The following is a 13,897-nucleotide window of genomic DNA, read 5'->3' on the forward strand; positions in this document are numbered from 1 at the left end:
ATAGCCAAACCTTTGGTCAATCATGCCAATGCCAAATGTCGGTTTCAATGGTGCAAGGAGCGCAAATCTTGGGCTGTGGACAATGTGAAACATGTATTGTTCTCTGATGAGTCCACCTTTACTGTTTTCCCCACATCCGAGAGAGTTACGGTGTGGAGAAGCCCCAAAGAAGCGTACCACACAGACTGCTGCATGCCCAGAGTGAAGCATGGGGGTGGATCAGTGATGGTTTGGGCTGCCATATCATGGCATTCCCTTGGAACAATACTTGTGCTAGATGGGCGCGTCACTGCCAAGGGCTACCGAACCATTCTTTTGGACCATGTGCATCCAATGGTTCAAACATTGTATCCTGAAGGCGGTGCCGTGTATCAGGATGACAATGCACCAATACACACAGCAAGACTGGTGAAAGATTGGTTTGATGAACATGAAAGTGAAGTTGAACATCTCCCATGGCCTGCACAGTCACCAGATCTAAATATTATTGAGCCACTTTGGGGTGTTTTGGAGGAGTGAGTCAGGAAATGTTTTCCTCCACCAGTATCACGTAGTGATCTGGCCACTATCCTGCAAGAATAATGGCTTAAAATCCCTCTGACCACTGTGCAGGACTTGTATATGTCATTCCCAAGACGAACTGACGCTGTATTGGTCGTAAAAGGAGGCCCTACACCATACTAATAAATTATTGTGGTCTAAAACCAGGTGTTTCAGTTTCATTGTCCCCCTGAACATAACCAAGATGTGTCTCTTGTCAAAAAGGAGAACAAAAAAATTATCTTAACCACATACATACAGGTTTGGTTACAGCTTCATGGTGTTAAATGTCGACCTTCTCTCTACACAAACAAAGACTTACTCACCTCAGAGTGGTTACTGCTTGAAATGACTCAAGCAGCAGGGTGGAGCTAAATATTGTCCTAAAAATTCAGCTATTGGTAAAATACATTCAATATTTATTTTATCAATTAGTGGATCTCATAGATCTCATGTGTTTAAAACATCTAAACTTTCAGCTCTAGATGGTCAGGTGATCATTACGAGAAAAAAAAGACAGTGATGTCACAAAAAAGTAAATTAAACCCCAACAGTGTTCACCTGGTGCTCCAGCAAACCCTTTGACTGGTTTGCTCAATGAGTCCTCAGCTCCTCTGCGTACATTAAGCCGGCGGATGTATCCCGGAGGCCCTGCCTCTCCCGTTTCCACTACAGGTCTTACAGGAACCAGAGGCATCGTCGGCAGATGGGGATTCTGGGGATTCAAGGGCTGGTATGGTTTATTGATCCTGATCGTGTGCCTGTTGGGCTGTGCAGGCTGGTTGGGGCCAGAAGATGGTGGAGGAACGATGATGGGGATGTGGATTTGTTGGATTCTGGTTCTGCTCTGAGTTGTATCAGGCAAAGAAGAGGGGCGATCTGGTCTCAGTGTCATTCCTGAGAGAAGAGAAAGTAACGAAACGTAAATAAGTTCAAAGGTAGAGATAAAAAAATACAGACCCTATTTTTAGCCTTCAAAATCTCCTATCGCCTGTCTCCTGTCCTATTAATCTTCATATAATAATTTGTATTTATTTGACAAAGCACTGCACCTGAGTAACATTATTAACCCTCACAAAAGCAAAGTGAGGCAGGCACTGAAATACGTTTTAAGCAACATGGCTGCCTCCCAGATCTCCTGAAGGAATAGACAGACATTACTGAAGTGTACTCTAAAGTGAGTGCAAGCAGTGAGTGTCCTGGGGACAAATAATCAGAATATATTTTTACTGGTAGTTGTTTCTAATAGTTAGGGTTCAGACAGACTTTTCCTCGGTTACAAACAATGGTTTTGTTTGCTGCTTTCTGCAGGGCACATGAGAGGTATATTGATTATATGTAGCAAAATCAAAGCAACGTCATTTAGTGAGTTTCAAATATCAAACACTGGCAAAGCTCCAATTTTCTTACACAGGATATACAGAGCTTTGCGAAAGTATTTGGCCCCCTTGAACTTTTCGACCTCTTGCCACATTTCAGGCTTCAAACATAAAGATATAAAATTCTAATTTTTTGTGAAGAATCAACAACAAGAGGGACACAATCGTGAAGTGGAAGGAAATTTATTGGATGTGTCAAACTTGTTTAACAAATAAAAAACTGAAAAGTGGGGTGTGCAATATTATTCGGCCCCCTTGCGTTAATACTTTGTAGCGCCACCCTTTGCTGCAATTACAGCTGCAAGTCGCTTGGGGTATGTCTCTATCAGTTTTGTACATCAAGAGACTGAAATTCTTTCCCATTCTTCCTTGCAAAACAGCTGGAGCTCAGTGAGGTCGGATGGAGAGCGTTCGTGAACAGCAGTCTTCAGCTCTTTCCACAGATTCTCAATTGGATTCAGGTCTAGACTTTGACTTGGCCATTCCAAAACCTGGATACGTTTATTTGTGAACCATTCCATTGTAGATTTGGCTTTATGTTTTGGATCATTGTCTTGTTGGAAGATAAATCTCCGTCCCAGTCTCAGGTCTCTTGCAGACTCCAACAGGTTTTCTTCCAGAATGGTCCTGTATTTGGCCCCATCCATCTTCCCATCAATTTTGACCATCTTCCCTGTCCCTGCTGACGAAAAGCAGGCCCAAACCATGATGCTGCCACCACCATGTTTGACAGTGGGGATGGTGTGTTCAGGGTGATGAGCTGTGTTGCTTTTACGCCAAACATATTGTTTTGCATTGTGGCCAAACAGTTGGATTTTGGTGTCATCTGACCAGAGCACCTTCTTCCACATGTTTGGTGTGTCTCCCAGGTGGCTTGTGGCAAACTTTAAACGAGACTTTTTATGGATATCTTTGAGAAATGGCTTTCTTCTTGCCACTCTTCCATAAAGGCCAGATTTGTGCAGTGTACGACTGATTGTTGTCCTATGGACAGACTCTCCCACCTCAGCTGAAGATCTCTGCAGTTCATCCAGAGTGATCATGGGCCTCTTGGCTGCATCTCTGATCAGTCTTCTCCTTGTTCGAGATGAGAGTTTAGAGGGACAGCCGGGTCTTGGTAGATTTGCAGTGGTCTGATACTCCTTCCATTTCAATATGATTACTTGCACAGTGCTCCTTGGGATGGTTAAAGCTTGGGAAATCTTTCTGTATCCAAATCTGGCTTTAAACGTCTCCACAACAGTATCTCAGACCTGCCTGGTGTGTTCCTTGGTCTTCATGATGCTCTCTGTGCTTTGAACAGAACCCTGAGACTATCACAGAGCAGGTGCATTTATACGGAGACTTGATTACACACAGGTGGATTCTATTTATCATCATCAGTCATTTGGGACAACATTGGATCATTCAGAGATCCTCACTGAACTTCTGGAGTCAGTTTGCTGCACTGAAAGTAAAGGGGCCGAATAATATTGCACGCCACACTTTTCAGTTTTTTATTTGTTCAACAAGTTTGACACATCTAATAAATTTCATTCCACTTCACGATTGTGTCGCAACTGGTTGATTCTTCACAAAAAATTTGAATTTTATATCTTTATGTTTGAAGCCTGAAGTGTGGCAAAAGGTTGACCAGTTCAAGGGGGCCGAATACTTTTGCAAGCCACTGTAACAAAGGCTTCACAATGGGTAAAGTTAGGGGATTGCGGGAGTTACAAAGGCCACTTTCTACACCGAATCACATGTTGCTAGTAATCAGCAATGTCTGCTGACACACAGAAACCATCTGATAGTAAGCTTATGCAAGTAGCTCATCAGTGCTCACATGACCAAGAATAACCAGCAAATCTTGTAGCTAAAACATCCTGTACTTTAGTACCATAGAGGCTCCTGCCAAATGTCCATCTAAATGTTTTAGATCAAACTATGTTAATTATCAGACACTGATAACCCGACTAAAAACAAAAACCATGTTTTAAATGATGATTTCATTTATATGGAAAAAAAAAAAAAAACTATCAAAACTAAACTGGCCCCATATGAAAATGTAATTTATCTCTAATATTAAAAACTAGTTGTGCCGCCCTTGGCTGCAACAACTGCCATCAGGCATTTGCCATAGATAGAATGATTTTTTTTTTTACTTTGCAGAGTATTTTAATTAAATCAGATTGGGAGGATTTTCTAGATTAAAAGGCCTTTTTAAGTCCATTACACAATATATCAGTAGGATTAAAGTACAGATATTGACTAAACCACTCCAATATCTTTACCCAATCAGAATAACTTGAATGTGCTCAAGCTAAAAGTCACAACTGATGACATTCTCCTTCATGATTCCTGCCAAAAATAAACAATGGAATTCATGATTCAATCAATTGCAACAAGTCGTTCAGGTCCTGAAGCAGCAAAGCAGCTGCCCACCATCAAACTAACACCACCGTGTTTGATTGTTGGTGTTATGTTATTTTTTTGAAATTCTATGTTGATTTTAAACCAGTTGGGATGCACACCTTTCAAATAGTTTGTCATTTGTCTTGTCAGTGCACAGTATATTTTCACAATAGTCTGTAAAAATTAAGAGGCTTGTTAAAGTTAATTTGTGGTTAAATGATAGGGCAATTGTATTTTCACATGGGGTCAGGTTGGTCTGGAAAGGTTTTTCCCTTAATAAATGAAATCATCATTTAAAAAATGCCTTTTGTATTTCCTCAGGCTATCTTTGTCTGATATTAAAATGAGTTTGATGAACTGAAACTGTGACCAGGAAGCAAAAGCAGAACTCAACTTATAATCAAAGTCCTTGCACTTCTTTTAAATGCTTTCATGTGTAAACATCTTTATGGGGACTACCTGGGCTCCTTACCATACCTTATATTTTCACTGCTATTTGTTAGCCCCACCCATGCTAATAACCATATTAGGTCGTTTGTTCACATCACGTTACTTATTCACTTGAAATTAGCCTTACAGAGGTCTTTGAAGTTAAGTAGATAGGGAATGCTTTAGACAAAAAGCTTTGACAGGCACCAAAAAGTTGATTACACTTGAATAAGGCAAAAAGAATGCCCTGTCTTCTTTAAAGCTGCCAAAAAGTGAAAGGGATCAGCTAAATTACGCATACAAGCTGTCTCATGAGAACCGAACCTTCTGACATCTGACCAGGGGTGAAAGTGAGCCGGTACTGCGAACCACTAAAATATTCTGCGCCGGTGCGCAGTACCCGGAAGAGGGAAGAACGGCTGTCTGCTGTCATCCAGAATCAGTTACGGCTGCAAAAATTCATGAGCACACAAAGAATATCAGATCCGCTACCAATAGGCAGTCTAAAACATAAATATAGCTTCCCCCCCCCCTCATTCCAAACTGTTTCTGAACTGTTCTGCTATGATGGAGCCTCAATGCTCTTTGCTTCTCTCTCCACGGAGCTCGATGTTTTTGTGAACGGCCAGCCTTTAAAACGAGCACCGCTACGTTTAATGTCTGTCTGCTCGCTGCTAAATACCTCAGTTAAAAGCAAAGGGAGAGAAACTAGTTGTGTTTCATGTTATTTTGCTGAATTACAGCACAGTACAACTCGAAAACTCTGCTTACGACCAGAGATTTCACATACGCTACACGAGAGCGCATGCGCACTGACTTCCGAAACAGAACGGTTACCAAGGAAATCGGTGCGTTCGATTTATTGGACTGGGAGATTTTACACAGGTGGTGCACAGACATAAAAAATCTCCGCTTGCGTTAGGAGAGGACGAACAATAAATCACTTACCATCTACAGACTTTTAAATAAAATCGCGAAAACAACCGAACTGTCAATTTTTTTAATTTAAATAAAATCAGAACTTGACCAAAAAGCAGAGAACAATAACTTCTTTGTTCAAAAGAAAAGACGGAAACTAAAGATGAAAAGTTATGCATCAGAAAATGGTTTATCATATATATATATATATATATATATATATATATATATATATGTATACCCCTGTGCTTTCCCAGCCCCCCCTCTAGCTCCGCCCCTAAGTACCGGCATCTGACCCCCTCTAACAGGTCAGCATGCCCCACAGCTTTGGAACGAGGAGCATGATAAGGAGCTCAAGATGTTGACCTGGACCTCGAAAATGCAAGATTTAAATCTATTTTAAGAAGCACTCACAACTAACACCATGTCCTAAACATCCAAAACATCTGCTGGCACATTCATTGGCACTCCTGATGAACATCTGTAAAAAGCCTTAAAATAAATTCATCTTTTATGGCAGTAGAATAATCTGACTGAGATTTTTAGACATACCCTAATATAATTTTACTCAATTTACTGAGGAGGACAAAAATATAATGATAAAGTATTATTCTAAAATGCAACAAATTCAACAAGTTTAGTCTCTCATATCACAATCATTAACATTTGTTATGATTTGGGGTTGTTTGGTTTTTGGTTTCTGGGTTTTTGTCGGTCTTATTCACAGTTCAAGTTTTGAATCATGTTTCTGTTTATTTTCCTGGTCATGCTTTTGTTTTGTCGTCTTGTTCATGTTTTGTCAAGTTTGGTTTTCGGATCTGGTTATGCTTTTGCTTCATGTTTTTCTAGTTTGTCTCTGTTTTGCCCCGGCCACGTTTTGTTCTGTTAATTAAGTTTATTCAGTTCACCTGCTCCAAGTTAATCTATCTCCTTGCTCCACCTGGTTTTCGCTCCATATATACACACCTGTTCAGTTAGTCATCGCGGAAACATTTTTCTCTGATCATGTCTTGTTCACAGATCATGTCTTGTTTTTTGCTCATGTCATGCCTGTCTCGTCTGCCTGTTTGTTGTTTTGTTCCTGCCTCCTGCTGTGAGTGAGTTTTTTGTTATTAAACCTTTGCACTTACCATCACGCTGCCTGCTCGTCTGCATTCTGGGGTCCTATATCTCGCAAACCCTAACAAACATTATTCACAATTTCTATAAAATAAATGTACCTAAAGCATTTTTAACAAGAACTTTACAATTTTAAGTTGAACTAAATGTCAAGAAATGTTCAATTTACTATTGGTAATTAGTAATATCACTTCTTGTCTTGTTGGGGTAAAAATATATAATAACACAGATGCCTGTTTTTGCAATATTAAAAATGGAAAAGACAAGAGAACATGTCATTAAAGAACATATGTGCTGATTTTCAATAGCCTAAAGAAAATGACTTCTCAGCTAAATGTGACCTTTTAGTGAAAAAAATACATACTGAAACTACAGGGATGGATGAGGAAGTTTAACTTTAACGCAACACACACTGTAAGGAGGAAGATAAAACATTTCCAAAACTCACTGTTGGAGACTTTGATCAGTTTTTCAATGGGAGAGTATGCTAATGCAGTAAAATATTCATTGATTTTAAGGGTTTTTGCACATTTTGACCAAAAACCCTAGTAGTGCTGCATATCCCTTAAATTGCTAAAGCAATAACTAACAAAATTTCTTAGTCCCATTGATCCAGCTTCAATTTCTTCATCTACATACATTTATACCTAAACAGGAGATGGTAGATGATCTGAACAAATATCTGTATAAGATTTGTGTAAGATTTGCAATCACAAAAGAATTCATTGAGCCACATGATGTATTCATGACTGTGGAAAGCTATTTTACAGCTTTTAGTGGTAATTATGTGTAACAACAGTGAATAACGGGTGCTACTAAAGACTGTAGCATCCTTAAATTAGAAATAAAAGACTGCTTTAAAGTATTCATGGTTAAAGATGAAAGCTTTCCATCCACCTGGTCCTGGCAAGAATTTCAAATTTAGCAACACTCTCCACCATGCTGACCTAAATGAATGAAGCCTTGTAGTGATACACTATACTTGTTGAACATAGAGGGCCTTTTCCAAATAGTTCCCAGGTGGTTCTGTGTGACCAACCATCTGGCTTCAGATTAGATTTAAATCAGTTTTTATTTTCACTAAGTGTGTCTTTGCTTTGTCTGGAACTTGTGCAGTACAAACAGACCCAAATGTACAGTTTGGGGTGTTAAAAAATGAATGATAATTCATTGCAGTCAAGCTCAAATAAAATTGAGAGCTGGCAAAACATTAGAAAATTATTCTAATAAAATGTCACGTTCCAGTGCCTTGCAAAAGTATTCACACTGCTGGAACTTTTTTTACAACTTGTCGTGTTGCAACAACAAAAAAGTATTTGTTAGAGCAACACAAATAGTGTATGATTGTGAAGTGGGAAGTAAATGATAAATGGTCTTCAAATTTTAATTGTTTTTACAAATAAAATATAAAAGTGACACTGACCTTCAGAGGTCAATTAGAGAACATTAGTGAGGAAAAAGCATCATGAAGACCAAGGCACACAGTGGACACGTCAGGTAGAAAGTTGTGAAAAATTCTAAAGCAGGTAACAGTAACTGTATATGGACATCCTGCAAAATAATGTCCAATCAGTGATGAAAAAATAGGAGTATGGCAACATTCAAAATTTATCAAGACATAATGCTATTTCCATTGTCAAGACCTAGGGCAGTGGTAGGATCATACTGTGGGGATGATGGGACTGGGAGGTTTGTCTGAGGGCAAAGGTGGGTGGATAGAGCAAAATACGGGGCAATCTATGCATTTGGAATGGTTCAGTTAAGGTCCAGACCTAAAAACAATTGAGAACTGTGAAAAACCTGATGTTTAGTCACTCTCAATCAAATCTGGCAAGCTGGTAGAGATATATCTTAAAGACTTGTTGCTGTAATTGCAGCGAAAGCTGTTTCTACAGAGTATTGAGTGAAGAAGGCTGAATTCAATGTATACCTGACTTTTTACTTGACTTGCTGTGGGTTAAAATTAAGGCTAGAGATGAAAGATGGATTTTCCATAGTACTGCACTCTAGATTTTTGTCACCTTGGGCCATTATATGTTCTGGATCATCTCACTAAATAAATATTTTTATCAAAGGAAAATTATTTATGAGGTGACTCCCCCCCCCTCCCTCAGAGATATTCAAATAAATCAAAAGTTAACAAGTAATTTCATTGTAAATTCAGCAAGAGATCAACCGTAGAGTATCTGAAACTATGTTACACCACAGCCTGCTAGTTCCTCTTTTATTACGAAATGAAAAATCATCAACCACCAACAAAATTCTCCCCTCTTCCCACAAATGATACCACAAACTACTCATAAGCCACATGTATAATCAAAAATAAATTAAGCTCAGCAATCATGTTGCACTGAGATAATCAGAAAACTCTTCTTCATTTCCTCCCCATGCCTCCTTCAGAATACCGACTGCCATATTTCCCATGAGCTCTCAGCCTGTTTCTTGGTGAGGGGGCTACCGCAGAGTTAAAAAAAGTAAAAAAAAGACAATAAAAATCGAAAACAGAGGCTCAACACTTTTAAATGCACCAAAAAGCATCCCCAGAACCAGATGTTAACATTCAAGGGTGGAGAGTCAGCAGGGGAAGATGGATGGTTTCGTCACTTGCGCCTCCTCAGAATTAGGTGAGTGTGCAGGAGTGTGTGAAAGCAACAAGGAGTATTGCATTAGACAGCCTGATCATGCAATGGAAAACGGTCTCGAGGGTTGGTTGGAGCACAGAGCAGGGTGTGGTGCTTACAGATGTACAATAAGGCACCACTCACAGTCTGGAATACATTTTCCTATTTCTCATTTTAATTTCTTGCTGTGCACATGGACGTGATTTCATCCACCACCCCTAGACTTCCAGCAAGATCACTGATGACGGCGGCTTTAATTATGCACTGTCTCCTATACTGTTGCGTATCTCCTCTGAAGACTTCCAGATGGGCCCCTGGATCAGAAATGGAAACACCTCACCTCCCAGTCTTCAATATCTCACCAGAGAAACACTCGCTGTCAAAGCGCTCCTCAAAATTCTGGTAGTGCCTAAATATATACAGGACGTGTGTGTCTGTGCGTGTGTCAGGGGGGTTGTCAAATACAATTTTCTATTCTTTTCCAACAGACACCCTTTGACTTCAAAGAGCCTTTTATGTCTCACGCTTCTTGTACTTCCTCATCACAGCAGACATATAATCTTCTTGCCTGTCTCTCCAATAAAAAGCAAGAGTGATCAATTGCCAGGCATTGATCCATGAAATCAAGGCCTTTATTTTATCCCTGCTTTTCTTTTTGGGTTTCTGATGGCCTCCTCTGTCAATATACACTTACAGCACAGCGGAGAGAGAGGAGAAAGAGAAGTTCTCCAGCTCTGCTGAAAGGACAAATTGAAAGGAAAAAGACTTCAGAAAGAGACCATGGTGAGACTGTAAAGAGAGACCCAAAGAAAGAGATAAGTGTTTTAAAAAAAAGCTGATTGTGGATCAAGCAAGTACGAAAGAGTTGAATCGACACTTTAGCACAAACTTGGCAAAGCTAACAAAACTTACTAAAATGCATAAAAACATACTTTAATACATTGTACAGAGAAATGTCTCAGATCACTGCAGAATAAATGTTAAAATATATATTTTACCTTGTAAAAGTGTATTACCAAAAACATATATATTATTGGAAAACGTTTTTTTCAAGTTTATTTTACAGATCTAAAGTGTGGCATTCAGTGGCTTTTACTCTGATACCCCTAGATAAAATGATGGTTTTTTTTACCAGCCTGCAAAACACTATGTGCATCAGAAAAAATAACTCTGCAAAATGGTTTATATCAAAATAAATTAATGTGTTAAAAAGTCACAGGCAAAGTCCATTTTTAATTTCAAACGAGAACCTATCCCAAATACTCTAAAAGTGATATTTACAGATGCTCTGTTTCTAATCTCACTGAGATTGTGCTATTTTACAAAGAATGGGCAAAGAGTTGAATCTCTACATGTACAATATTAGTAGAAACATTACCCTAAAATACCTCCACTTGTGATTGGAGCAAAATGTGGTCCTGCAAAGTACTGACCCACCAAGACTCAATACATATCAAATTTTTTAGATTTCTTTAAAAGACAAAATTAAAAACATCCATCCATCCATTGTCTTCTGCATGTCCGGGTTTGGGCCTAAGCAGCCTAAGCAGAGAGACCCAGACTTCCCTCTCCCCAGCCACTTGGGCCAGCTCGTCCGGGGATATCCCAAGGCGTTCCGAGGCCAGCCGAGAAACATAGTCCCTCCAGCGTGTCCTGGGTCTTCCTCTGAGCCTCCTCCTGGTGGGATGTGCCCGGAACACCTCACCAGGGAGCCGTTCAGGAGGCATCCTAACCAGATACCCGAGCCGCCTCAACTGGCTCCTCTCGACGTGGAGAAGCAGCCACTCTACTCTGAGTCCCTCTCGGATGACCGAGCTTCTCACCCTATCTCTAAGGGAGAGCCCAGACACCGTGCGGAGGAAACTCATTTCGGCCTCTTGTACCTGTGATCTTGTTCTTTCGGTCATGACCCAAAGCTTATGACCATAGATGAGAAGGAACATAGATCAACCAGTAAATCGAGAGCTTCGCTTTTTGACTCAGCTCTCTCTTCACCACGACAGACTGGTACAGCGCCCGCATCACTGCTGATGCAGCACCGATCCGTCTATCGATCTTCCGCTCCATTTTTCCCTCATTTGTGAACAAGATCCTCCCCCCCCCCGACCCCGATCCGGAGAAGGCACTCTACCTTTTTCCGCCTCAAGACCATGGCCTCGACGCTGATTCTATTCCTGGCTGCTTCACACTCGACTGCGAACTGCTCCAGTGAGAGCTGTAGATCACGAGCTGATGAAGCCAATAGGACTACATCATCCGCATAAAGCAGAGACGCAAACCTAAGGCCACCAAAACGGATCTCCTTAACACCTCCTCAATCCCACCGGCACGTCTTCCACTGAGGAAGCGGAGCCTGGGGACCACACTCTTAAGCCTCCCTGGTAAGGTCTATTCGGGAGTTCTGGAGAGGAGGGTTTGTCGGAAAATTAAAACCTTATAGATTATTATCTTTCCATTTACAAATTGTGAATATCACATCCAATTTCATGCATTGATTTGTGTGGGTGTAACGTAACAAAATGCATTAAAAAGTTCAAGGATATGAATGCAAGGCACTGCAAAACAAAAAGCAAAAAAAAAACAATAATCCATTCTGGTAAACCCCAATAGAGGAAGAAAACTGGAAAAGACAGACAGCCACAAGTTGTCTGAGCAGACCAAGCAGCTGCAGCTGCACCAGTGCCAACATTTTGTAACTGAAGTCACACAATTCCATTCTGAAGTCACACTGCAGTGGGGCAAGGCTATATTAGTTAATCTTTTAGTCACATATTACAACACTTCATCTGTTCTCAGCCTCCTCGAGCTCTTCATATGATCGCATGGAGAATATGAGCTCAAATACTGAGAGGAAACCAACACCACACCCTTAGAGCTGGGAGATTTTGTGGATATTTTTTCTCTGTTCAGTTTGTCCTTTCTAAACTTGAAGAAACCACTAAGTCTTGAACCGACATTGCATCTCATTTTTTTGTGTGATGTAGGGCCACAGCACTTCGAACAAGAAACTGATAAATGCACTCAAAGGACTTGTATAAGCTGATTTTTAGGTATGATTTATAACACTCCTGAGTCCATTCTAAGAAATGCCTCCAGCGGTTGAAGGTGGCTAATACGATTTGGCCCAACACTCCGGAATTACCCAACATATTGTGAACAAGTTAAAGGTGGTGCAAATGGTTTTTACTTTGTGAAACTTCAGAACTCTGTCCAAAGGACAACACTAGTATTAATGCAGCTAAGAGTGATTTTCATGTTATGATAACCTTGAATAAAAATAACAGTTTTATAGTAACATAGTATTTATCTAAAAGTCACAACAAAATTTGTAAAAGAAAAACAGCAGCTATTCTAATTGGTGAATAAATGTTACATAATGATTTTCAGAGTGATCTATAGCATTTAGCATTTACTGTTGTTTTGATAAACAGATGAAAGCAAAAACATAGAATAAACACCTGGTAAATTTAGTTCATTGTACAAAAAATACATTTTTGTCCAGCTCTTTACAGAAGTAAAGTATAATCAGCTGATATAAGCTGATTAATTGGTTGGCTATGTGCTCTGGTAGCCACCTTGCTTAACAGACATGCAGGCTTTAGCTTGACAATGGTAGTTTTAAAACATAACTTTCTTGTTACAGTTGATGCACAGCGCTCCTTCAGTTTCCACATCATTACTGTCGAATTTCCTCAATCAAGATTTATTTCAAAATTACCTAATTACCTTCAATTTGTCTTTTTTGTAATCGGTAAAAAGTCAAGGAGTTGGTCAGACCCAAGATTTTACCTAAAACTATGAATTTGTATCTACTTAAAACAACCATTGGCAATTCAAGTATCTCTTAACAAGCGGTTGAGTTAGCACAAAAACAGAAAGACCAATCGTAAACTTTAATTCCAGCCACCATTTCCTCAGAGGCCTCATCCAGATATGCAGGCTAGCAAGCACCGGTCAGCTTATTTACCACTCATTAAATATGAAAGAGTTTATTTTTCTCTACCAGGCTTTTTTCTTTGAAATTGATTATTTTTATAGAGCACCCACTTCTTTGCCTTGCTTTTGTTTTCATGGATGGAATATGTACCCCAGTGTTCCACTCAGTGGTGTTTGGAAGAAAGTTGCCAGATTGGTGGAAATGATTCGTAGCAGTTAGCAACAGCATCACAGTGGACAGTTGTTATCACAGAGAAATAGCTTTGTTCTGTTGATCTTTATCCTGCAAAATCTCTCATTTAATTTTTATAAAGACACAAGTCATGAAAATTACAAAAACATATGTTGCTATAAGTAACTGGGAAATAGTGAGGAATAATGCATGATTTAAAATGTAGTCAAACTATGCCTAAATTGTTGGTCCTAATTCTAAGGGGAAAACCTTGACTTTGACTTTTAATGAGTTTGGAATATTTTTCTATAAATACTAATCAAGATACTGGTTTGGTAACCAAGGTGATGTACATATTGTTTCTGTAGGCGTACTGACAGGAGGGTTGT

At 39.7% G+C, this 13,897-nt stretch overlaps 1 protein-coding gene across 1 annotated transcript in view; it reads right to left on the reverse strand.

The window, feature by feature from the left end:
* Positions 1–13,897, reverse strand: part of emilin2a (elastin microfibril interfacer 2a) — a 38,295-nt gene that overhangs the window by 7,540 nt on the left and 16,858 nt on the right. Inside the window, exon 5 of the mRNA XM_047369482.1 lies at positions 1,102–1,437. Coding sequence (XP_047225438.1) covers positions 1,102–1,437 — 336 coding nt within the window. The remainder of the gene's footprint in view (positions 1–1,101; positions 1,438–13,897) is intronic.

The sequence above is a fragment of the Girardinichthys multiradiatus genome, chromosome 6 (assembly GCF_021462225.1).
Source record: "Girardinichthys multiradiatus isolate DD_20200921_A chromosome 6, DD_fGirMul_XY1, whole genome shotgun sequence".
NCBI lineage: Eukaryota > Metazoa > Chordata > Actinopteri > Cyprinodontiformes > Goodeidae > Girardinichthys > Girardinichthys multiradiatus.